At 44.3% G+C, this 23857-nt stretch overlaps 2 protein-coding genes across 10 annotated transcripts in view; one reads left to right on the forward strand and one right to left on the reverse strand.

Moving 5' to 3' along the window:
• pcm1 (pericentriolar material 1) overlaps positions 1-20112 on the reverse strand; it is a 37029-nt gene extending 16917 nt beyond the window's left edge. For 4 of the 9 annotated variants that reach the window (XM_083764610.1, XM_083764611.1, XM_083764606.1 and 1 more), the window contains exons 1-20: positions 19942-20112; positions 18579-18696; positions 18041-18289; positions 15805-16128; positions 13846-14016; positions 9803-9922; positions 8080-8311; positions 7561-7670; positions 6837-7146; positions 6566-6713; positions 6037-6249; positions 5384-5550; positions 4746-4984; positions 3541-3680; positions 3320-3449; positions 2456-2629; positions 2087-2268; positions 1590-1796; positions 501-777; positions 127-272 (exon numbers count right to left, since the gene is read on the reverse strand). In XM_083764610.1, the coding sequence (XP_083620736.1) occupies positions 127-272; positions 501-777; positions 1590-1796; positions 2087-2268; positions 2456-2629; positions 3320-3449; positions 3541-3680; positions 4746-4984; positions 5384-5550; positions 6037-6249; positions 6566-6713; positions 6837-7146; positions 7561-7670; positions 8080-8311; positions 9803-9922; positions 13846-14016; positions 15805-16128; positions 18041-18289; positions 18579-18680 (3641 nt within the window). In that variant the 5' untranslated portion in view covers positions 18681-18696; positions 19942-20112. The remainder of the gene's footprint in view (positions 1-126; positions 273-500; positions 778-1589; positions 1797-2086; positions 2269-2455; positions 2630-3319; positions 3450-3540; positions 3681-4745; positions 4985-5383; positions 5551-6036; positions 6250-6565; positions 6714-6836; positions 7147-7560; positions 7671-8079; positions 8312-9802; positions 9923-13845; positions 14017-15804; positions 16129-18040; positions 18290-18578; positions 18697-19941) is intronic. The other 5 variants (XM_083764609.1, XM_083764608.1, XM_083764607.1 and 2 more) reach the window with 5 other exon arrangements.
• Positions 20113-20606: 494 nt separating this feature from the next.
• On the forward strand, positions 20607-23294 carry sart1 (spliceosome associated factor 1, recruiter of U4/U6.U5 tri-snRNP). Its single transcript, XM_083765464.1, has one exon. It carries the CDS (start codon positions 20921-20923, stop codon positions 23237-23239), a length of 2319 nt encoding a protein of 772 aa, XP_083621590.1. The 5' UTR covers positions 20607-20920; the 3' UTR covers positions 23240-23294.
• The last annotated feature ends 563 nt before the right edge of the window (positions 23295-23857 follow it).

Here is a 23857-nt window from a genome sequence, read left to right on the forward strand (position 1 = left end):
CACACATTTCTTGAATTCATAATCTCTGAAAATAGAAATTCTTTCTAGATTTCGGCAACATCATCAACATAACCCCTCGTTCTTTAGTAGACAACTCCATCTTGTTTTTTTATTTAGGTTTGTTACCTTTGTACGTTGTTCTGCTGCCAGGCCAGCTGGGTGTAACACTGGTTGAGCTGATGCATGATCAGGTGGACGTGGGGGGATGACATGTTGTTGGGCAACGCCCTGTGCTGGCCTGCCAACAGGCTCTGCAGCATGTAGGACAGCGTCTGGACGGAGAGGGACACACAGCGTCATCCACTGTACAGTAGCAGAGGGCAAACTATTAGGGCTGAAACTATCGATTATGTTCTTCGCGATTATTCTATCGATTACTTTTTCAAATAATCATATAATTAAGGAGCATGTTTTTTTAAGTCCCTTATTTTAAACCATGGGGAGGTATACAACATTGTGTCTGATGGTGCTGATGGGTGTGTGGTTCCTGGTAAACCCACCTGTTGGTCCTGCAGGAGAGTCTGACACATGCTGGTGCTGAAGTCCAACTGCCTCTGCAGATGGCTGACCTGCTCCTGCCAGTGAGGCTGGGGACCCTCGGTGAAGGACAGCTCCGAGGCCCAGCGCAGGTTCTCCTGCCGCGGTGTGGCCCCAGACTGGGCCCCGGACTGGGGCACAGTCCTGTTCTGTTGCTCCTGTTTGGTCCTCGACTTGGAACGCTGGGAGGACTGATTCCCTCCGTCCTCTCCTGAGAAAGCTGCTGGAGGCTTCAGGTTGCTGGAGAGACAATCCATTTTTTACAATGTGAGAAACAGTGAGTCTAAGATAAACATCTCACTTCTACCACAGACAAAAACATTTCAAACCAAAACAGACCATGAACTCTAAATATGTATGTATTAATTCATACCGACAGCAGCAGAACCTCCCCATGTGCCACCTATAGGTCAAAATGTGAAACGGCCTGTAATAAGGCCACCATGAGGACAATTAGAAATATTTGTGATAGATTCTTCCTCTGCCTACTAAAAGTGTGTGTGCACAAAGTGTCACACCGATCGGTCCAGCTGTGCCGGAGACTAAGGCCCCTTCTCAATTCTATTTTTAACCCCTCATCCATTGCCCCTTCCCCTTGCCCCGACATAATGAGTGTCAAGGGATAGGAATAAAGTTGTTTACAGACGGACGCGTAGATAAACGGATGGTCAGGGGCAAAACATAATATCCTGCCATCGGCCGTCCAGCCTAGCATAGAAATACAATAAATACAAATAAATAAAACAACAAATTAATGTCATGTTATGTTTTTGTTAAAGACTTATAAATTAGGCTTAACATTAGTTTAATTCTTTTGAAAACTTGAAAAGTAATAGCACAAGCAAACAACCAAGCCATGGCAGAATGAAGTCCAGGACTCCATTGTGGTCCTCTTTAAACATGAGTGACAGTCATGCACAATGTACATTGTACAATGAATAAACATTTCAAGACAAGAAATGTTACACTTACAATAACACTTGAGCAGTTGGGATTCCAATTACATTTTCAATTCAATGGTTTCATACTTGACTTTAGTCGATCCAACAGACCTTGCGTAGTTCTTCCTGTTGCTGAAGGAGCGCTGCTTCCTGCTAGAGGAGTAGAGGTGGAGGTCGCAGCTTGAGCTGCTCTCTGCACCTCGCTCCTCCTCCTCATCTTCCTCCTCTCCGCCCAGCTCAGACGGGTAGCCATTCTCCTCATCATCATCATCCTCATCGAGGTGACAGGGAGTAGAGCCCCCCCAGGTAGCCATAGTCCTGACAAAACACCAATAAATTCCACCCATGTCTGATCTTGGCAGTGATGACTGTACTATCATAGACTGGCCTCCATGTATTATGATAATTGGTACTGTATCACTATATCAAGCTTTTATTTAATTGGTTTATAACAAGACGAACAATTCAAAAGAGGAAACGTTATGGCAGAAGTAACTCAAACAGCAGCTGATGCAACAGGCATGGGATATTGAGAATGGACAGTGAGCATGTTGTCATCTAGATGAGAGCAACAGTCTGTGTGCATTGTAACACCTGGTTGGTCTCACCTCTCGTCCCTACTGAGGGCCAGTGAGCCGGCAGCTAGTCCCTCAGGGTCGTCCAGCCTGTAGGAGGAGTCGGGAAGGCCACTGCGTCTCTGGTGCTCAGCCATCAGGGACTCCAGGTGCTTCCTGCGCTGACGCAACTCCTCTCGCATGATCTGGTGGTGCCGCATCTCCGACCACAACTGCTGGGAACCCACGGGACATTGAACATGAACATACAGTACTTGAACAGAGCGCTCCAACAGTTCAGAAGTACAGAGATTAATTACACATGTATTAAATTACAAAAATTATAAATTCTCTCTTTAAAGCGCATAACTTATTTGTTTAAACTCTGCGGCCTGTACTGGGTGCACAGGGAAGTCGCATCACCTCATTGTCAGGGACTGAAGTGTTGGCTGCCTCTGCAGCGGTGGCTTTGAGCACAGCAGAATTGGTCTTCTGTCCAGAGGAGGAGCAGAAGGCCTGTGGAGCTGCAGGTGTGGAGGTGGCTCCTGGGAGCTTCCTCAGCAGGCCAGGCTGACTCATGGTGCTCGACATGGAGGACTGGGAACGAGAGATACACACACACTGAGACCACGTTTAGACATCTAGAGAAATCGGTAAAATAAAATATCAGATGTGCCTTCTGTTTAGATGGCAATGGAATTTTCAAGGGTTGAAGCCGCAACAAAGTGAGTGAGTGTGAGTGTCTGTCTGTGTCCGTCGGGAACAAACACACATGTCATGTCTGTTTACATCGGCTGTGAACGGAAGTGGTTCTACTCATGCGTGACTGGTCAATCTAGCAGTGCGTCACCACAGCTGGCATGCACACTAAAAAGTGAGAACGCAACAGTCTAGAGACCGTTGTCGTCTAAATGCAGCCTGAGACTGAGTCAATTGTGTTGACTGCTGGACAGTGTGGCTAACAGAGTGCCATTATATCAATATGGCATACAATTCTGTGTAAGTAAATCAACATTATAGTACAGCCAATATTGTATACATACTACAGTCCATAGTGTACTCCACTTTTAAATAAGTGCACATGTTGCAGTAGTGGGTCAGAGCCTCCGAGTGATGACCTAAAAGCCTACTACTGTATATTCCCCAGTCTACAGGGAATTCCCTTTAGTCTAGACTCTAGCGGTTAAGATGTTTGCTTTCCACGCGGGAGACCCGGGTTCGAATCCTGGGCGGTACATATGTACACTTCTGTCTTTGTGTGTGTGTGTGCGTGCATGCACGTGCTACCTGGAGGTCTGGGCAGGCCCAGTGCAGGTCCTGGATCTTTCCCTGGATCTCCACCAGTCTGTGGCGGTCCTCGTGAAGCTGCTTCAGCTCCTGCTGCTGCTGGCGCAGCTTCTCCTCGTACAGCTTCTCCCTGAAACCACCACAACCAACACTGTCCAACATTCTATTTACAACAGAAAGCGCTGAGAGATGGCAGTCTAATGAATAACCGAACAGACTACCTGGCCTTGTCAGACAGAGTTAGGCGCCTGGGAGTGTCTCCGTCCCGAGGCCCGCCAGCTACCGCTCCTCTGGTGTTGTTGGGCTGCTGGTGGTGATGAGCCTCGTCCTCGTTGGCTGTGGTGCCATCCGTGTCATCGCTCTGGTGGGGGAGCAGAGTGTGTTATCTTTTTAGTCTAAATGTCTTACTGCACCTCTGTCCTGTTCCCATTTCTGACTAATAAAGTATTCCATCACAGTGTTGGTGTGAGGCAAGGGGGCACGGTGAGTAGACAGCATAAAGCAGTGGATTCCAAACTTTTTAGCCCATGACCCAAAACAGAAATTAGATATTTGCCCGGGACCCAAACTAGTGAACACCATCATCATCATTTTTCGACCACGTCGAGATCACGGATTTCACAATGCCACGTCAGACTTTCCGGTCCTTCATTGCCATCCCCAGTTCCTGTTTACTGATGCATGTGTCCCTAGAGATGACATCAGGGAACGACAGTTTTCTACCTCTGGTCTGCTTTGAGGCAGGATTCCAGAGAAGAAGGGAAGATATAACCTCATTGTCAGCTCTCTTAGTCGATGGGTGGCTCTTCCAAGACGGATTTTGCGCTCTCAATAGAAGGCGGGTGTAAGTGCCATCCAACCGTTTCTCTAATTTCTTTGAAAGTGTCTCAGAGCCATAGAGTAGAATCGGCTCAACGGTCATCCTAAATATTTTGACTTTGAACATTTTACTAAACTGGGATGACCAGATTTTATGCACGTCATTGCAGGCTGACCAGGCCATACCCTTCCTAGTTTGAAAGTCCTTTTGGGAAGAAGATATATATGAACCCAAATACTTCTAGTCATCAACCTGTTTCAGATCTACAAGCTCACAGTGCGTCGCTTCGTGGCATGTTGCAAGCTTGTAGATGGGCAATTTTCACTACTACTAAATATTTGTTTAATTTATGGAATTTCTTAGATTATTATTTTATTTCTTCATGAAATGACTGGGGGAAAATCATTTAATTTAGTTTTTAATTCATGAAAATTTAGCTTTTTTGGGGATGTTTTTTGAAAATGTTTTTGAAAGAATAATAATGGAAAAACCAAACGTAGGAAACAAAAACTAACAATTTGTCCTCAACCCACAAATGGGTCGCAACCGACCCAGTGTGAAACAGTGGCATAGAGTGCTGAGACTCTGCCCTCCCGTCTGCCTCACCTGCACCATGGCCACCAGCTCCTGCAGCTGACGGAGCTTCTGCTTGGCCGTGTGCAGCCGGTGGACCTTCTGGGCGAAAGCCGCGTCGTCTCCCAGGCTGCTCCTGCGACTGGAGCCCGACCCCTCGCTGTCTCTGCCCATTGCCCGGCCCCTCTCCTCGTTCTCCAGGCCGTCCTCATCCTCCTCCTCGTTGTCATCCTTGGCCTGGTTGTAGGGGCTGTCCCGGTTGTACTGGCACTCTGGGTGTTATAGAGCATTCGTTCAGTTAAATGATGTGGGGGTTGGTTAACCACTTGATCCCCAGCATGCCTGGGGAAACATTCGTCAAAAATAGCAGATCTACAAGCAAAACGTACTTGTAGATCAGCTGTCTACACCAAGAGTTTTGGTGTAGACAGAAAAAAAACAGGTCCGAGTACAGTTGTAACTCAAGTCACTAGAGGGTTTATGACACGTGGTCAAAGCTAGTTAAGGTGTTAAGGTGTATGTAACCTTAAAGTACCCAAGCTTTTCTTGGCATAGAGGGGCAAATCAAACTAGCGCTGGAAACGGACGCCGGCTCCCTATTGGTTCACCCAGTTTCTTTTTAACAAAACGCCTGTGGTCCCCGAGGCTAGGGCGTATGTGACTGTGTGTACCTATGGCTGAGGGGATGTTGAGACTGCGGAGGTTGGCAGCAGATCGGTTGTTGATTTCACACTCAGTGTTCAGTCTGCCGTCTTGGTTATTGGCCCCTCTGGCTCTGGCCGCTCGACCATTGGTCAGGCTGTTCAGGTCGGTCCAGTTCCCACTGTGCTGCGGATTTCTGAACACAAATAGTGGGGTTTCAGAAAACACTGTGCAGCAGATTTAATAAAATGTCCAAAAATACCACACCCAGTTCATTTTTTGTCCCTTTACGGGAAAACACCTGCAAGGAATGACATGAAACTCTCAGGAAAGGTGGCATGGTCCCAACCAAGATGTCAAGTTCAAAGATCACAGAAAAGCTCAAAATAAACTTTCAACAGTACAATTTACTTACAAACAGGCCAACTTCAACAACAACAAAATGCCATCCATTCTTATCCATCAGGTTCAAGGCACATTACATATTTTCCAATTTGAAAATAAATAAGGAGTCACTTATGGTCTTTCATGTGACAAGAGGACTTGATCGACCTTGTAAGTAACTTACAAGACGTCAATGCCTACATATTGTGCATATGTGTGTGTATTCATTCTATTTATAGAGGGTGGGGTTTGTTGTGCTTGGCACCACTTGTAATTGCAGTGCGGTCCTCACGCCAACCTGATGTTTGTGACGGGTGGTCGGTTCTCCTGCTCCGAGTCAAACATGGCCTCAAACATGGATCCGTCTTCCGTCTCCTGTTCCTCCTCGTCATCATCATCATCCTCCTTGATGTTCTCATTGACGGTGTCCACCATCATGTCAGAGGTCTGCTCGTAGTACTGCACCAACTCCCTCAGCTCATTGAGACGCTTGTGCACCTCCTTCAGTTTCCTGGAGAGAGGGGGAGGGAGGGGGAGGGGGAGAGAGAGAGAGAGAGAGGATTTAGAAAATAACTGACGTGATCAGATCATGCTTACTGCCTTCCTACTGAATGTCCTCAAAGTGCTTGTATTTCCATCCAGTAATGCTAGAAAAAACACAAAGCCGAATGGACAGCCCATTTTAAATAAAGCTAAACTATTGCATTTAAACACAATGAGTCATAAAAGACTGAAATTAAATCTTAAACTTGTTTTGCGTGCACCTGATAAACTGGCTGAATCCATAGCATCCATTCAGATAGTGTTGAGTGTTCTGTGCGTGTTACCTGAGTTTGTCTGTGGGGTGGGAAGGGTCTTGGAGGGAGAGCGAGGGCTGGAAGGAGGTGGAGACTGTGACTCCGTCGGAGCAGATGGTGGAGGCTCGGTCTGACGAGGCTCCCATGCTGAGGCTGCGCTGGGCGGAGACGCCACGGCCTGAGGGAAGGACAGCAACAAACACGTTAATTCACTGTCGGTGAGAAAGGTTCTGTTCATAATGAATAAAATAAAATAAAATAGACTCAGGTCTAACGCATCATTTTTAATAGTATGCCTTACATGAGTTGTTATTGAGTGTTTGGTCTCTGAGGGAGTGCAGTTCCTGCAGGATCTTATCCATGGTGTGTTTCTTGTCCTGTAGGTCTTGCAGCTTGGTTTTTTTGGCGCTGGCGCTGGCGGAGTCTCCAGAAGCGGTGGCGGCCGGGCCGGGCCCCAATCTGGCCAGGCCAATGTGGGGCCCAGAGGCAGAGTGGAGGAGGGGTCTGTGTGGAGGGGGCCCGGACGGCTGGGGGGGCCTGGACCTGCACACTTCTCTGGAGAGAGACAGACTCTCTGCCTGCCGACGGTTGTCTGGGACTGCCTTAGTCTGCTGAGGGCAAGAATATTGTTAAGACTTCTAGAGGTCACGATTACAAATTGAAGTTGTCACACAAATAATTGCAATTTAATTGTGTCTATTGGCATTGAACATTTACAATTTGTACTTTTGTTTGCCTTTTGCTTCGTAATCACAAATTGCACAGGGCAGATATGACAAATGACTTACCGGTAAATATACAAACATGTCACTCTGACATTTCCAAACAATTTACAAAATAGCGGAAAGTAGTTGTACAAGCTTACACCAAGTCACAAAGTGACATGTTGTAAGCTGTAGATCTGCTATTTCTGAAAAGTGTTTTCTCAACATGGAAACGATTGACAATTATTCAAAAATACAATTTGTGACAGGCCTAAAAACCCCATGCTTGGCTCCTAACCCACTAGTTGATGTGCAGCGTACCTGAGTGTCATGTAGCTGGTTGTGGAACCTCTGGATGAGGTCGTTGAGCTCGTCGTTGAGCTCAGAGGTGATGCTCACACCAGACACACTTCCTGTGGTCTCCGTAACAACTGGTACAATAACACACAGACAGAACAGAACGCAGCTGAACTTTGGGAGGTCATGTGAATACTGTTGTGACTTCTCAATGTGTTCTGTGTTGTTAAGAGCTCATTCATTATGTGTGTTAATCACTAGCAGACTATGTAGTCTAGCAGTGGTTCTCAAACTATGAGTCGACTCACGACCACACCGAAGTTGGCGCTGGGGTCACGCATTGGCAACCAAAAAAAGAAAAACATTGTAAAAAGAAGAAAAGAAATGGTGAAGAGGACACGTGTATGCAATGTGTGTGTCTGTTTAAATGAATTATTTACAAAGATAATGGATCTGGACTACATGTAGGCAGATACGCAATATCAAGTGCCTGAAAGCTGTGGTGGACACACACCCCCGTGCGTGAACCTGTGTGTCTCTCACCAGTATCATCCAGGACGGCGAGGGCCTGCTCTGCTCCTTGCTGCATGGCCAGCAGAGCGGCCTGCCGGCCCTGCAGGGCCCTCAGCTGCTCCTGCTGCTCCAGCATCTTCTTCAGCAGCTCGTGCTGCCGCCGCAGGTTCTCCAACTCCTCCTTCTGATCCCCGCGGCCCACCCCGGCACCACCTCCTCCACCCTGATCCCCGCGGCCCACCCCGGGGCCACCTCCTCCACCCTGCGAGGAGCCAGAGAGGAAGAGTAAAGAAAGACGGACAGCGGGGAGTGAAATGTGCACGTGCACATACAGTGCAGGAATTAAAAGCATGAAGGGAGGGACCGAGACAAACAGATAAAGTTCTTTGTTTACTGAAAGTCACCTCTTCCATACAGGCATTTGGCCGTTTAGGCTGAACAAGTTAGGTGTCAGAAAAAACACCCAAAGTTCGAAACAGGTTTTTTTTTTCTCCAGGTTTTCAATTTCACACACTTGTATTTGAGTGGTTGTCTTGAAAAGTGACAGTCAGAGGATGTGCAGAGTTTACCCCCTCAAGATAAAACTATTTTTAACTCTTTCCACCAGAATGAGGTGCAGAAAAGCAAGCCAGTTACCTTGCAGCCTGCCATTCAGATCCATAGGAAGGCGCTTTTCATCATATATTAGATATTATCAGATTCTGCATTTAGCTCATGCATTTAGCTCAAACTGTTCACTGTGGTACCGGGTCAAATTACATTATTATTATACTGGTTCACTCAAGTTCATTAATGCTTATCTGGTACTCATGTGTATGTGTATGTGTCCATCTACAGATCTGGCCATATTACCTATTAAAGGGGAAAACCACTCATTTTCAACATTGAACTATGTCGTTAAGAAATAAAAAGGTTCCCCGCTTCTGTGTAGCCCAGAACGGGAGGTCTAGAACCTGGGGTCATGTGATCAGTGACGTCACAAAGATGTACTCTTTGGCTTGCAAAGAACAAAGTAGATTTTATTAAGATTTTATATATCATAATAACAGTACTACTCGTGCATGGACAGCAGGACACAGACAATGAGTCTAGAGGACTGAGGAGGGGTCATATGAGGAAATTAATCAATCATGCCATAGCGGTGTAAGTGGGATTGGGGAGAAATCACCAGTGTGGAAACACTTCATATTAACAGAGGATAAAAGAAAGGCTGTGTGTCAAATATGTGACAAGCACATGGCATACTGCGGTGACACAACAAATCTGGGTACTCATTTAACAAGTGTGCAGCAGGTTTCATGGCTGCGCGCAGATTAAGCAGTTGGCATCAAAGCTTTGTGCAGGTGTAGCCTAGGCCTACATGCAAACAGACCACACGTCCCATACGCTGGCTAGATACACGTGTTGTAGTTTGATACACAACGTGCAACCGAAAAAAGCTCTCAAAAGCCACTTTACATGCTCCAGCAGCTGTAAGTAATTACTTGTATTGTCTAACTTTCTTTCTTTCAGCTGTGAAGGCGATATCCTCAAATAAAAATATCCATGCGGCCTAACAACTGTAAACATGGGATAGCCATTATAATTCGCCATAAGCTTCATTAACACTTTGACTACAGAACCCGAGTTAGTCAAGTTCATTGACTGTAGACCACTTTCCCTGCAGATCGCAAGATCCCCGAGTTATGTTTTCGCCTAACAGCCTTAATACCTATAGTATAATCTAGCAAAATGTATGTATCATTCACAGTACCGTAGCGTTGGAGGTGTCTGAGGAGCGGACCTCGATGTTGAGAGAGGTGCTGTCTGCCAGCGAGCCAGAGCCCACAGCAGAGTCCAGGGTGCCCACATCGTCCTCCTCGTTCTCCCTTGCCTGCATGGGGAGGTCAAAGAGGTTCAGCCACACACATAATAATAATAATAATAAAGCCTGTGTAAAAAGAAAGGTTTTTAAAAGTATTTTAAAGACAGTCACTGAGGGTGCATCCCTCAGGTTCTGGGGTAGGGCATAGGGCGTTTTAAAAGGGGTCAGTAGACCCCTGCCTGCCGATCTGAGGTTACATGCGGGGTCGTGGGGCTGTAGGCTGTAGCATAGCTAAAATGTAACTTCGGGCCAGCCCTCGCACGGCTTTAAAAGTAGTCAATAACATTTTTAAATCAATTCTAAAATGTAGTGGCAACCAATGAAGGGAGGCCAGTACTGGAGTGATGTGTTCACACCTCCTGGTGTTGGTCAGGAGTCTTGCTGCAGAATTTTGCACTAGTTGCAGGCGGGCTATGGCTTTTTTGTTGAGTCCGGACTAGTACAGGGCGTTACAGTAGTAACGCGTATATGTGAAGAAATGAATGCGTGGATTACTTTTTCAAGATCTGTAAATGTGAGGAATGGTTTTATTCTGGCAATATTTCTTAGCTGAAAAAAGCATGTCTGTACAACCTTTGTTATTTGGGCATCAAAAGTGAGGTTATAATCAAACCAACAAAGGAAATAGAGCATGCACCTCCACTCTAGCCCAGGTGCTAGACAAAAGGCAGTACAAGAGAAAAAATAGAGTCTGCAACACTGGTATGAAAAACTCAGCTCCACTGGTTTATTTGATTCAACGTTTCGATCCCTTAGGATCTTCTTCAGGAATAGTGTGACAGGGAATGGGTGTGTACCTATATACAGGAAGGGGTACAACTGATTGGCTCTAACGATGGGTGGTGACTCATGCCACCTAAGCCCAAACCAATTAGGCAGTTTCCAATGTCACCATAATAATAATAAACATGACAGGTTTAAATATACACAAATACAAAAATACAACAGGTACAGAATGTGTACACAATATGCAATATTTAAGCACAATAATACACATTGATTTCAGGATAGGACACAAAAAGATTGTCATGGATAACAAAAATCTAATTTGAAATTCCAGATGACTCATTTATTAATTGTTTGGTGTTGAAAATAAAAAAGGAGGATAAAGTCCCAAAGCTCCTAGTGAGGAAGCTGAGACCATTACTTTAATTATCACCAATTGTGTCCGATGCTGAGAACAAATGAGGATGAGGACTAGTAGTTCTTCAGGAGGGGCACTCCATCAGAGTACATCATCCGACAACCTACAGATAAGGAAGAGAACATGTGAGATACAAATAGTACAACAGGTGAGTGCCTAAACATAATAAAGTATGGGGCATGCACACTGTACTACTGCAAGAGTTAAAATCATGTTAAAAACCTTCAAGTAAAAAGGGGGATAAATTCACCACAAATGTACTCAAAGGTATACTGGATTGAGAGACTCATAATAAATGTACAATTATAGGAATGGTCTGATGTCGAAAGACTCATTCAAGCCCTTATTAACAGTATTGAGGGTTGACATCCAAAAAGTTTCACGCTGAAAGAGTAGAACATCAATGTCTCCACCCCTAGGTGGCAGTTGGACCCTTTCAATACCAATATACCTCAAGGAGGAAATACAATGTTGGGCTTGGTGGAAATGTAGGGATACAGGATTTTTGAAATTTTTGTTTCTTATGTCACTCCTAATTCTGGTTTTAAGGGGTCTTAGAGTTTTGCCTATGTAGGCAAGCCCACACACACACTTAAGCATATAGACCACATTATTTGTCGTACAGCTGATAAAGCCCTTGACTTTGAAAGTCTTGCCTGTAGTGGGGTGATTAAATGTATGACATTTAGATGTGAAACCACATTGTGCACATCTGCCACACTTGTAATTGCCATCTGGAATATCAAACAAAAAATGTGTGGGTGTCTCCTGGCGTAAATGTGACCTAACCAAGAGGTTCTTACACCTAATCTTAAGAACCTCTTGGTTAGGTCACATTTATGTCAGGAGACACCCACACATTTTGTGTGTACAGGCAAGACTTTCAAAGTCAAGGGCTTTATCAGCTGTACGACAAATAATGTGGTCTATATGCTTAAGTGTGTGTGTGGGCTTGCCTACATAGGCAAAACTCTAAGACCCCTTAAAACCAGAATTTCAGAACATAGGAGTGACATAAGAAACAGAAATTTCAAAATTCCTGTAGCCCTACATTTCCACCAAGCCCAACATTGTATTTCCTCCTTGAGGTATATTGGTATTGAAAGGGTCCAACTGCCACCTAGGGGTGGAGACATTGATGTTCTACTCCTTCAGCGTGAAACTTTTTGGATGTCAACCCTCAATACTGTTAATAAGGGCTTGAATGAGTCTTTCGACATCAGACCATTCCTATAATTGTACATTTATTATGAGTCTCTCAATCCAGTATACCTTTGAGTACATTTGTGGTGAATTTATCCCCCTTTTTAACATGATTTTAACATGATTTTAACTCTTGCAGTAGTACAGTGTGCATGCCCCATACTTTATTATGTTTAGGCACTCACTATTTGTATCTCACATGTTCTCTTCCTTATCTGTAGGTTGTCGGATGATGTACTCTGATGGAGTGCCCCTCCTGAAGAACTACTAGTCCTCATCCTCATTTGTTCTCAGCATCGGACACAATTGGTGATAATTAAAGTAATGGTCTCAGCTTCCTCACTAGGAGCTTTGGGACTTTATCCTCCTTTTTTTATTTTCAACACCAAACAATTAATAAATGAGTCATCTGGAATTTCAAATTAGATTTTTGTTATCCATGACAATCTTTTTGTGTCCTATCCTGAAATCAATGTGTATTATTGTGCTTAAATATTGCATATTGTGCACACATTCTGTACCTGTTGTATTTTTGTATTTGTGTATATTTAAACCTGTCATGTTTATTATTATTATGGTGACATTGGAAACTGGCTAATTGGTTTGGGCTTAGGTGGCATGAGTCACCACCCATCGAAACGTTGAATCAAATAAACCAGTGGAGCTGAGTTTTTCATACCAGTGTTGCAGACTCTAAAATCAAACCACACACCCAGATTTCGGGCTGAGGTTTTAACATTATTTGCTAGGCTGCCTAGCTGTGTCTGGATGAGGGTGGTGGACATAAACACAGCACAGAGTGCAACAGAGGATACAATAAAGAAAGAAAAGAAAACATCAGCGAATAACACTGGGACTATTTTTTGAGGGGTGCCCTTTCTATATTCAGCTATTAATGTAGATTTTCGTCTTACACAAACATCGAATTCCCATTGACAATGAATGGAGAATTTACGAGCAAATCGGCTTAGTTTCTATTTTTGTCCTACACAAAGGATTCCCATTGACAATTTTACGTCATAGTGTCTGAGCAAATAGACATGATGATGTAGGATGACCGCCCTTAAGACGACATCGCCTCAGTAGTGTGTGTGGGTATGCGTGGGTGTATACGTCTGTGTGATCATGGGAATACAAACAGAGTGCGGGTACTTGATCCATGATCTACATTGTGGCTGATAAAAGTGAATTTCTGGTAAACATTAGATGTGTGAATGAGACATGGGCCTCTGCCTTCGGGCTGGAGAAATAAAACAAAGCCACTCCTCTTTGCGAGAAGAGCACAGCGCTTTGTCCTAGTTTTTTCCATCAGACAGAACATGACACTCGGCTGCTAAAGTATGTCAGGCCAGAAAGACGGTCATTAAAAATACATGAACTGCAGCTAAAAACAAACAGGTTCCACATCGGGGCTAAACTCTTCAAACATCACCCCAATGTCAAATAAAATAATGTATTGTATACTATATATATATAATATAATTTATATCCAATGTCTGAACACACAGCGTGCAAAACGGTCATATCTGAGCAGAGGAGAGGCCAACATGGCAATAGACGAAGAGAAACGGACATTGAGACCAACCAGCATTTTCTGCAGGAAGCGTAGATAGGACTTCTCCTGCTCTTTGAGATGCTCGATGAGGCGGGAGAGACGCTCCACGTTGGCCGGAACATCCTTCTTCTCCAGCAGGTCATCCCTCATGGAGCTGGCCTTCCCAATGTACTCCCTGATCTGAACCAGCTTGCTCACCACCTGATACCGCAACAGACCGTGTGAGGGAGGGAGGAGGGGACAGGAGGGGTGTGTGTGCATGTGCGTGTACGTGTGTGTGTGTGAGAGAGAGAGAGAGAGAGAGAGAGAGAGAGAGAGAGACAGGTGAGCAGTGCGCCAGGTGTGTGTGTGAGAGAGAGAGAAAGAGAGAAGACTGCTCAGCCCAATCTACTCTGAACAAGGGCAAAGAGTGGAGGAGGAGAGGAGTAGCTGGGTACCAGAGCTCAATGGGCACCAGGGGTGGCATATTTAGAAATTGCCCTAAATACTGGCTGGCTGGCTGGCTGCTGCAGTAGCAGCATTGTATTTGTGGCTCTCTCACAGTTCGTCCATGCTCTAGTTTCCTAATTTTGACTATGTCTTTCCATTAACGCAATAAAAACTTAAAACTCAGTATGTAAAACAAGATCTAAGATATCTAAAACATCAAACTGTTTTGGTTTTTTTTTATCCTTAAGACAGTATGACAAACTGTTGCTTTTTCACAGGATCTTATTCACAATGTATGTATGTCACTGACATTTAAAAGGCTGGGTTATTCTGCTCAGGTAGTCTAGCCTAGCCCAGGGGTTCTCAAAAGAAATGTGGGCGTCGCCAGATTAATTTCTGAATGTGTAAAAAACTAAATGTAATACTTTTTGCAACTTAATGCCTGGAAAACGGAAATTAAGAGTTTACATAGGCCTATGTACATGCATAAACTTTCCTTAACGATTATATTTGGATTCAGTATTTATTTATGGTGTATTTTCTCTATGTTATTGTCTACCATATAATGTAGCCTTATTATTCTGCATACACCACAGTGACCCCCTTTCCACCGGTTGGTTCCCAATGGGAACCAGTTCAGTTCTTTTTGGTTCTTAGTCCATGAGCCAGAGCTCCAGAATTGGTGGGAAAAACTAGACCTATATTAAATTGTTTATAGGATCAATATACATTTGCATATTTAAAAATGTTCATGTACTAAGAACCCAAAAGAACTGAACCGGTTCCCATTGGGAACCAACCGGTGGAAAAGGGGCCAGTGTGCAACCACCTTTACTATTTGTTTATTATTTTGGGTGAGAACCATGTATAAGCTCTTTATGGGATTCCTTTCACACCTGCACTTATTTTCTCTTTTAATGTTACCATGGCATTTAGTACTCTTTTTATTAAAAAAAAAAATATATATATATATATATATATATATATATATATATATTATTTTTAAAAAAAAGAATAAAAAAAGATATATATATATTGTCTTGGGGGTTATAAAGGGGGCGTTATAAAGGCCTATTCATAGTTCACCGAAAACTACAACACGACATCACGCCGCAGTGGTCACCGCTCACACAACACATCTCTGTTTTTACAAACCACCGTTTTGGTGGTCACCTTATCACCTAAAACTGGAGTATGAATAGGCCTTTATCTTTTTTTGATCAAATCAAGCATTCAGTGGGGAATACATGTTACACCTAATCTATATGCTGAATATGGGCAAAATGAATGTGCAAATCCAATGAACATTACCCTTTGATATGATGAATTAAAAGCAAGCACATTGAGGAGCGTGAATGAACAAACATTATTTGATTAAAGTTCCTGTTTTTGTGTACTGAACCTTGTCCCTTATTGGAGTTCTACTCACAATGCGTGCCTTGTGAACAAGACCCCATTGTCTGACTTGTCTGGCTCACACATAAGCCAGTGGGTGATCGGTCATGAGACCAGAACAAGGACACGTTTGAAACCCAACTCCAGTAGAAACCTCCATGTTACCTGGCTGCTGTCGACGTTCGGCTCTTCTCTTCCAAAGTGTGCCAGCGGCCCTCTCACGGCTAAGCCACGTCCTAGGCTGGGAGGGTCTTTGATGATGGGAAGGACTGGTGTTAGTGTGTCCCTGAGTCCAAGGCTCTGCTTCTTGGCTTCCTTGTAGATAGCCGGGGTGGCCGGGGCGGAGGAGGAAGGGGGGAGTGAGTCCTTGCTTCTGTTGGTGTTGACGTGCAGCGGGAGGAAGTTGAAGGGCTTCTTGTTCTCGCCGCCCAGCTGCCGCTGGTTGTTGGCAGCCGTGGCGCGACCCTGGGAGTCACTGCCGATGCTCCTCTGAGGCAGCAGGGAGACAGGAGGTAGATGAATGCTCAACTAAGTAGAATAAATTAAACAAAAGCGCTCATGATTTGGGAAAACATTGGAATGTCAAAGTTTTGGACACTTTTTATCGTCCCCACTCAATAAAGGTGCTTCAAATATAAAACTGCCAAAGAAAGTTAAGTAAAAGGCTATTATATATATTTTGAGATGCGCTGAATGATGTTTTACACGGCAAGTACATTCAGTGCTTTTGCTCTCTGCTGCAAAACCTTGTAGATTGTTGTAATAGTGTGCCGTGAACAACCAACTCTCCAAGTCATACTCCCTGCTTAGTAGTGCTTACTCAGCGGCAGCCAGGGTAGAATATCACATTACATATTAATATATTATGTACAGGTCCTTCTCCTTACACAGTGCTGTAAAATATCTTAATAGATGGTTGTGTTGACTCTGGAATTGATAAAACACAGTGATGATTTGGGGCCATGTTATCTGCATGGTGTTGGTCCACTGACAGTAAAAACTTCACACTGGAGTCAACATGGCCATCTATCAGGATATTTTAGAGCACTTTGTGCTTCTGTATGTTAAGCTTTATGGAGGTGCCAAAACTACTAGTAATTGGTGTACTGACCATGTGCTTAACTGACCAGCCAACTGGCCTGACCTCAACCCCACAGAGAATCTAGGTTGTATTGTCAAGAGGAAGGTGTGAGACATAAGACTGAACAATGAACTTACAACTGTTATCAAAGCAAATCTGGGCTTCCATAACACCTTATCACCTCCATGCCACGCCCCATTAATTAAATAATTTGTTCAAAAGTAGCCCAGAACACGTATTGAGTGCATAAATTAACATACTTTTCAGATGTTTGACATTTCTGTATTATACATATGTTTTTTTAGTGGTCTCATAAAATATTCTAATATTTTGAGATAGGAATGTTTTATTTCCTTGAGCTATATGCAGGGCTTAAAGCCAAAAACAATCCCAAGACTGAAAATGTTTTTTCTATGAGATCCTCAGGACTGAAATCAGTCCACAGGACTGAGAACCCTGGCCATATGCCATAATCATCCAGATTAAAACAAAAAAATGTTTTAAATATGTTGCTTTATGCTCAATGAATCTAGAATATATGAAAGTTTCACATTTTGAATTATATTACGGAAGAAAATAAACTTTTCCACAATATATTTTTTTTGAGAAGGAGTTGTATATGACACATGCATAACATTACTTAACAATAAAAAGATGTGGTCCCCACTCCCTTTTTTTGCACATACGTGAAATTTACTCTCTGGGCGCAGTAAGGCTTACTCAGGGACACTTTGACACATATAGACCCGAAGATTTTCAATACAAATCATGTTATTGTAATATTGGGAATTTGGGATGTATGTTGTCTTGCCACTTCCTAACGTTCTTGAAAACCACTGTTAAAATTGCCACTGCAGTTAACGAGAAAAGGTCACTAAAAACAAAATAGAGTCAGCTAGCCCGGAGATGCTGTCTAGCTAGCACCAAGTGGTTAATTCACACACACACACACACACACACACACACACACACACACACACACACACACACACACACACACACACACACACACACACACACACACTCTGTTCAGCACCTGAACCACTGTATGGATGACTGTGCAAGTTCTATTCCTTCTGATCAATTCAGGGTTCTGCCATGATGACTGCAATGCAAGGCAGACAAGTGATTGAGAGACTGTCCTAAACCGCTGAGAATGATGACGATGCCCACTAACAGCCGTGTCCTTGAGCCGGACATTGTTCCCTGCAATTGTTTATTTTTCTGCATTGTTTCTGCAATTGCTCCCTGCCTTGTTTCTTATAAATTGTCCATCAATAAAAAAAGAAGGCTTACTGTCTTGAGTTTTTATTTGCTCACCTCGTCGAGGTCTGTAAAGTTAATCCTCTGTCGCAACCTCTCCAGTTCAGCCTGGTCGGGGACGGACATCTGCGTGGTGTATTTGGTGTGAGGAAAGGAGTGAGGGGTGTGGGTCCTCCTGCGCCCCGCCCCCGGGGTGGACTCTGGGGAGATGTCGTTGGTCAGCCGGCTCTCTGCCACGCTGGTGGGGAACTTCTTCCTGTTCTTCTCTGAGGAGCGGTTGGCTTTCTTCTGCTGTACGCCCCAGTCCTGAAAGAAAAAGTGTCAACATACTGTAAATAAGGTGAAAGCAAATAGATCCATGGTCATTATATAGTCATTATATTAGTTATATGTGCTTTTGGCTAATTGTATCTATTGTGAGCATCGGTTTGTTTTTGTAACCCAAGTTTCCGTTTCGGGGCATAAACTGTGAAATGGTGATGTTCATGCAGGGAATATTATCGGAGTAGAAAACTATGATGTACATAATCTGTTCCAGTTACTGTAATGACAAGCTTTTTCATTGACTGATGTCTCTCCGATGCACTGTTATTACCATGTTATTGAGTCTGTCTTCCAGACTGCTATTGGTGATAGCCCAGTTGTGTAACTCCTGCTCCTCCGTGCAGTCATCAAAAGGAGTGCCCCCGGTTGCCATCTCAACCACTGGCAGTCTGTTGGCGATTCACAACAACATAAACACTGGTCAACCGTCAAAGTCAAACAAGACAGACACTGAGTAATGTGGGTAAACATACAGACTATATACTACTAACTAACTGTTTACATTACTTCATTGCCTATAATCACACAAACAACCAAATACCTCAATGCCAGCTTAATAACAAAATAACCATACTTAGCATGCTGCTGAAATGAACTATTTAAGTTCATCACATCAACACCGGTAACTTTTAACAGCATAATTATAGAGTAATTTTTTACCACAACATACCTGATAGCCAGATATCCAGACCAGTTGCAAATACCCCACTAATGAATTCCCTCTCTTGTTGTTGGATTAAGTCTGAGTAATGACAGAGTGCTGTCTGTAGTGCTCTGTGTCTGTGTGACCCGCCTGGCTTCCCGGGTATAAAATAACAATATGGACCTTACCTCCCACCTACACCACCACGCAGTCAGCGCCAGCCATTAACCTTCTGTCATTGCTTACTACTACTAGTTAGTAGTTAATAACACCCCATAGACAGTACATTTAAATCAACTATGCGAATTAAAGCTCACGCTCGGTAACGATAAATTCACCATTAAGAATATATTAAGTGGCACCAGGTTAACTAACTCTTGTCTTATAGAATCGCCATGGCAACTAATAATAAAAGGGCGGCAATCGCGCGAGGCTGACCTGCATTGAGGTGACATGTAGCGGCAAAAACGAACAGACATATACGATGCTAGACTATAGTTTGTAGATCTGTTCTTTTTTAGCAAAGGGACACCGTTGTACGACGGAGTACCAGGCAGGCTTTAACACCGTTTAACACCGACCATCAACCTGACACTGTAGATGATGATGATGATGAAGGCTCAATCACAGCGGGGGGTCTTTAGTTGCTCTTATAGCTACAACAGTGACAGTTAGTAATGCTCATTGCTGACATGAAACCACGACTTTATCATAATACATCTATCGTAAGAAGTTGCAGGCAGCAGAAAAATGCAAATAAGCTAACCGATGGAAGTACTACTAGAAGGCCAATATATCCCAGCACGGCAGTCACACTTTAAACGTGTTCAGAATATATAGACCGACAGAAAACCTCAATGTTGTTGTCAATAAACAAAGCCCCGTCAAATGATCGCGTTTAACCTAAACAAGTATCAGTTAACACTAGTCTGTGCTGGTTTATTAGCTCACGCGCTAGCTAGGTTAGCAGGTAGAAGAAAACAAACGTTACCGTTCTGTCCCCCCGGGTGAGAATTAGGATGTCGCAGGCTGCACTTTCTACTTCAGTTTAGTAACAGCTCTCCGGTGGCTACCATGTCCGTGGGTTATTTGTTTTATTAACCAGATTAAAAAAAACTAACAACGTCTCCTCCACCGATGATCCCCGTTTGTCTATGCAACATTAATCAAATGACAATGTAGAGTCAGTCACGCCGAACGTTGTGACCTATCCAATTCTGTGACTCCACAGTCCAGACTATACCTACGTAGGTTTCTGTTCACTACAATACTGTACATTATGTAGTTGGTGTTGGGCTTCAGGGCAGATAATCCAGAAATTCTTATGGTACTATTGGAAAATTATTTAATACTTTATAAAACCAGGTTATACAAAAATGGGTTCGCCCTTTCACACAAAATGTACGTTTTTCACCGTATTGTAATTGTAATAACCAAATACAATGCATATTGCATACCGGCGGATGCATACTGTGCAATATTAACACGTTTTGATATGACCCCATTTATACATTTCCTCCGCTCCTCGCGAGAGACTCCATTCGTACTGGGTCACCGATGTAGGTGTAACAACTGGTACAATAGGTGGCGCTGTAGACAGTTTGACCACAGGAAGTACTTTCTCTGGGAAGCGGGGTCACGTCACTCAGACTCACAGTAGCGTCTTGTGTTCGTTTGTCTACAAAAAAAGCGATGGTGGCGATGAACGGCGCACTTTCACATGCTCCCACGGAGGAGGAATAACCCACTCGGTTATACCAGTTCTACTTCTCTTCGAGTAAAGTAAAGCCTGCTCGTCTGTTCTACAACAAATATTTTCTGTCTGTCTATCTCGATTCCCGTTTAAGTCGCGTCGTTCAAATAGTTGCTTAGCCTCCATGCTAATGTAGGCCCGTTGTCGTCATCTACACCTCGTCAGTGTCCAGCGTTCGCGTATCGTTCTGTGAGTTAAAACATAACCAGAAGAAGTCATGGGTTCTTCAAAGAAACACAAGGAAAAGAGCCGCGACAAGGACAATGAGGAGCGCCGTCGCGAGCACAAGAAACATCGTCACAAGGACCGAGAAAGAGACCCCGAACGGGATGGGAAGGAACGCGGCAAGGAGAAGGGAAAACGGCCCCGGTCCAGGGACAGAAGTGGACGTGAAGGTCGTAGCAAGGGAGAGCCGCGCATTAAGAAGGAGAAAGTTGACACTGCATATGAGGAGGGAGCTGACATTCAACCCCAATCAGCAAGTGGAGATGCATCACTCAGCATTGAGGAGACAAACAAGCTCAGGGCCAAGCTGGGCCTGAAGCCCCTGGAGTTAAATGAAAACAAGAAGGAGCTCGGCACAAAGGAGCAGCCACTAGTGGCAGAGACCATCAACCCTGTTCACATCGCGCAGCAGAAAGAGATGAGAGAAAAGCTTGCAGCAGCGAAAGAAAAGCGCCTGATGAATAAGAAATTGGGAAAGGTTAAGACCTTAGCAGATGATGACTGGTTGGATAACACAGCTGCTTGGGTGGCGAGAAGCCGACAATTGGCAAAGGACAAGGAAATGGCAGATAAAAGAGCCAAACTCCTGGAAGAGATGGACGAGGAGTTTGGTGTCAGCAGTCTGGTGGAGCAAGAATTTGGACAGCCCAAGAAAGATGCTTATACTTCCCGTGACCTGAAAGGACTAAATGTACAGCACAAGATAGACTCCTTCACTGAGGGCCAGACTGTCATCCTCACACTCCAAGACAAAGGAGTGCTGGAAGAGGAGGAAGATGTGCTTATAAATGTGAACATGGTGGACAAGGAAAAAGCTGAGAAGAATGTTGAGTTGAAGAAGAAAAAGCCGGAGTACAAGCCCTATGACGAAGATGAAAGTATTGACGACATGGTCACACTCAAGCCCCGTATCGTGCTGTCAAAGTATGATGAGGAGATTGATGGGGAGAAAAAGAAGAGCTTTCGGTTGAGCAGTGGAGGCTTCGCTGAGGGCACACGGGAACGGGAGCTCGAGGTCATCAGGGAGACGCTTCGCGACCAGGCCCAGACCTTGGACATGCCTGCTCTCATCCTGGCCTCTGAGTACTACACCCCGCAGGAAATGGTAGGCTTTAATAAGACAAAGAAGAAAGTTAGAAAAATTAGAAAGAAGGAAAAGCTGTCAGTGGCAGATGAACTCGCCACAGACGACACCCGGAGCACAGACTTTGGCTCCAGGGTGCGCGGGCGGGGCCGCAGGCAGGTGGACCAAGAAGAAGGCCAGGACGAACCTGAGGAGGGGGCGGAGGAGGTTGTCAAAATCCCCGGATTGTCTGTGTCTGACGACATCAGGACGGCGGAGATGGAAATGAGCGAAGATGATGAAGACTTTGAACCCCCAGAGCCAGCTGTGATTGAGGAGGATGAGGCAGAGCAGGAGCTGCAGAAGCAGCTGGAGAAACAGCGGAGGCTCAGACAGAAGCAGCTCCTGAAAGACACTGGAGAGAAGGTGGCGCAGCGGGTAAAGGTGCTGGATGAAGATGCCGGTGATGACGACCCAGACAGGAAGGACAACATTGTATTCAATGCCACCTCTGAGTTCTGCAGAACTCTGGGTGACATCCCGACCTACGGTCTCTCAGGAAACAGAGAGGACCAAGAGGATATGATGGACTTTGAGCAGGAGGCAGAACGGGCAGAGGCCGGGGTTTCTGACTCGGACGGTGATGAGAACATTGGCTGGAGCACAGTCAATTTGGATGAAGAGCAGAAACAGCCTGACTTCTCCACCGCCTCCACCACTATTTTGGATGAAGAGCCCATAGTCAGCTCTGGCCTGGCTGCCGCTTTGCATCTGTGCAAAAACAAGGGCCTGTTGGACACCCAGATGCAGAAGATTGCCCGAGTCAGAGCTCCAAAGGGCACTGGCCTACCCAACGATAACTACAGCATCGAGGACAAGCAGACCATCGACGACAAGTACAGCCGCAGAGAGGAATACAGAGGCTTCACCCAGGATTTCAAGGAGAAAGACATGTACAGACCCAACGTCAAGATCGAGTATGTGGATGAGTCTGGACGAAAGCTCACGCCCAAAGAGGCTTTCAGGCAGCTCTCGCATCGCTTCCACGGGAAAGGCTCAGGCAAAATGAAGACTGAGAGGAGAATGAAGAAGCTGGAGGAAGAGGCCCTGCTGAAGAAGATGAGCAGCAGTGATACCCCCCTGGGAACAGTAGCCCTGCTTCAAGAGAAGCAGAAATCTCAGAAAACACCATACATTGTTCTCAGTGGCAGTGGGAAGAGCATGAATGCTAACAACATTACCAAATAAGTTGTTTGTTGGGAGGAGGGGGGCGTTGTGCTATTGAAATGTAGCTTAATTCTGTGGGGGTGGTGGGGGGGTTGTGTTATTAAAATGTAGTTATTTTAATTCATTAAAACTATGATTTCTGATGACGGATACTTCCATTTTGATTATGATGCTGTATAAAAGGTTACTCAAAGTTGTAGTAAAGCAGACTTCAATAAATTCACAAAAGAAAATGTGTTTCTTTCTGTTTAACAAGCCAGCTAGTTAGGTGAGAGGTCTAAGTAAGGTGACACATTCATTGAAGGAAAGATTCAGTGGTCAATTTTTGTGCCATGAACCATGCATCTTCACAATTAATTCTCTGCTCCACTTAATCATATATTATTTGGCTATAATATTGTGATTTGACGTCCTATGAAATATTCAATGTTTGAAAGGTTTACTGCAGCAAGTTCATTTGTCATTTTGTACAGAATTGCTGCTGCAACAAATCATACCATAGATGGATACATGGATATCAAAACCGGGGAAGACATTTTATGTGAAATATTTGCTTTAAATTGTCAATGTCCTCTTTTGAGGTATTACATTCTATTTTGTTATTTGCACAAACATTCATATAGTGTTTAATATATATAT

The sequence above is a fragment of the Protomyctophum parallelum genome, assembly GCF_964188405.1.
Source record: "Protomyctophum parallelum genome assembly, chromosome: 5".
Taxonomy (NCBI): Eukaryota; Metazoa; Chordata; class Actinopteri; order Myctophiformes; family Myctophidae; genus Protomyctophum; species Protomyctophum parallelum.

Excerpts from the sequence above, each read along its gene's own strand:
- sart1 (XM_083765464.1), top strand. The coding sequence starts at position 20,921 with ATGGGTTCTTCAAAGAAACACAAGGAAAAGAGCCGCGACAAGGACAAT.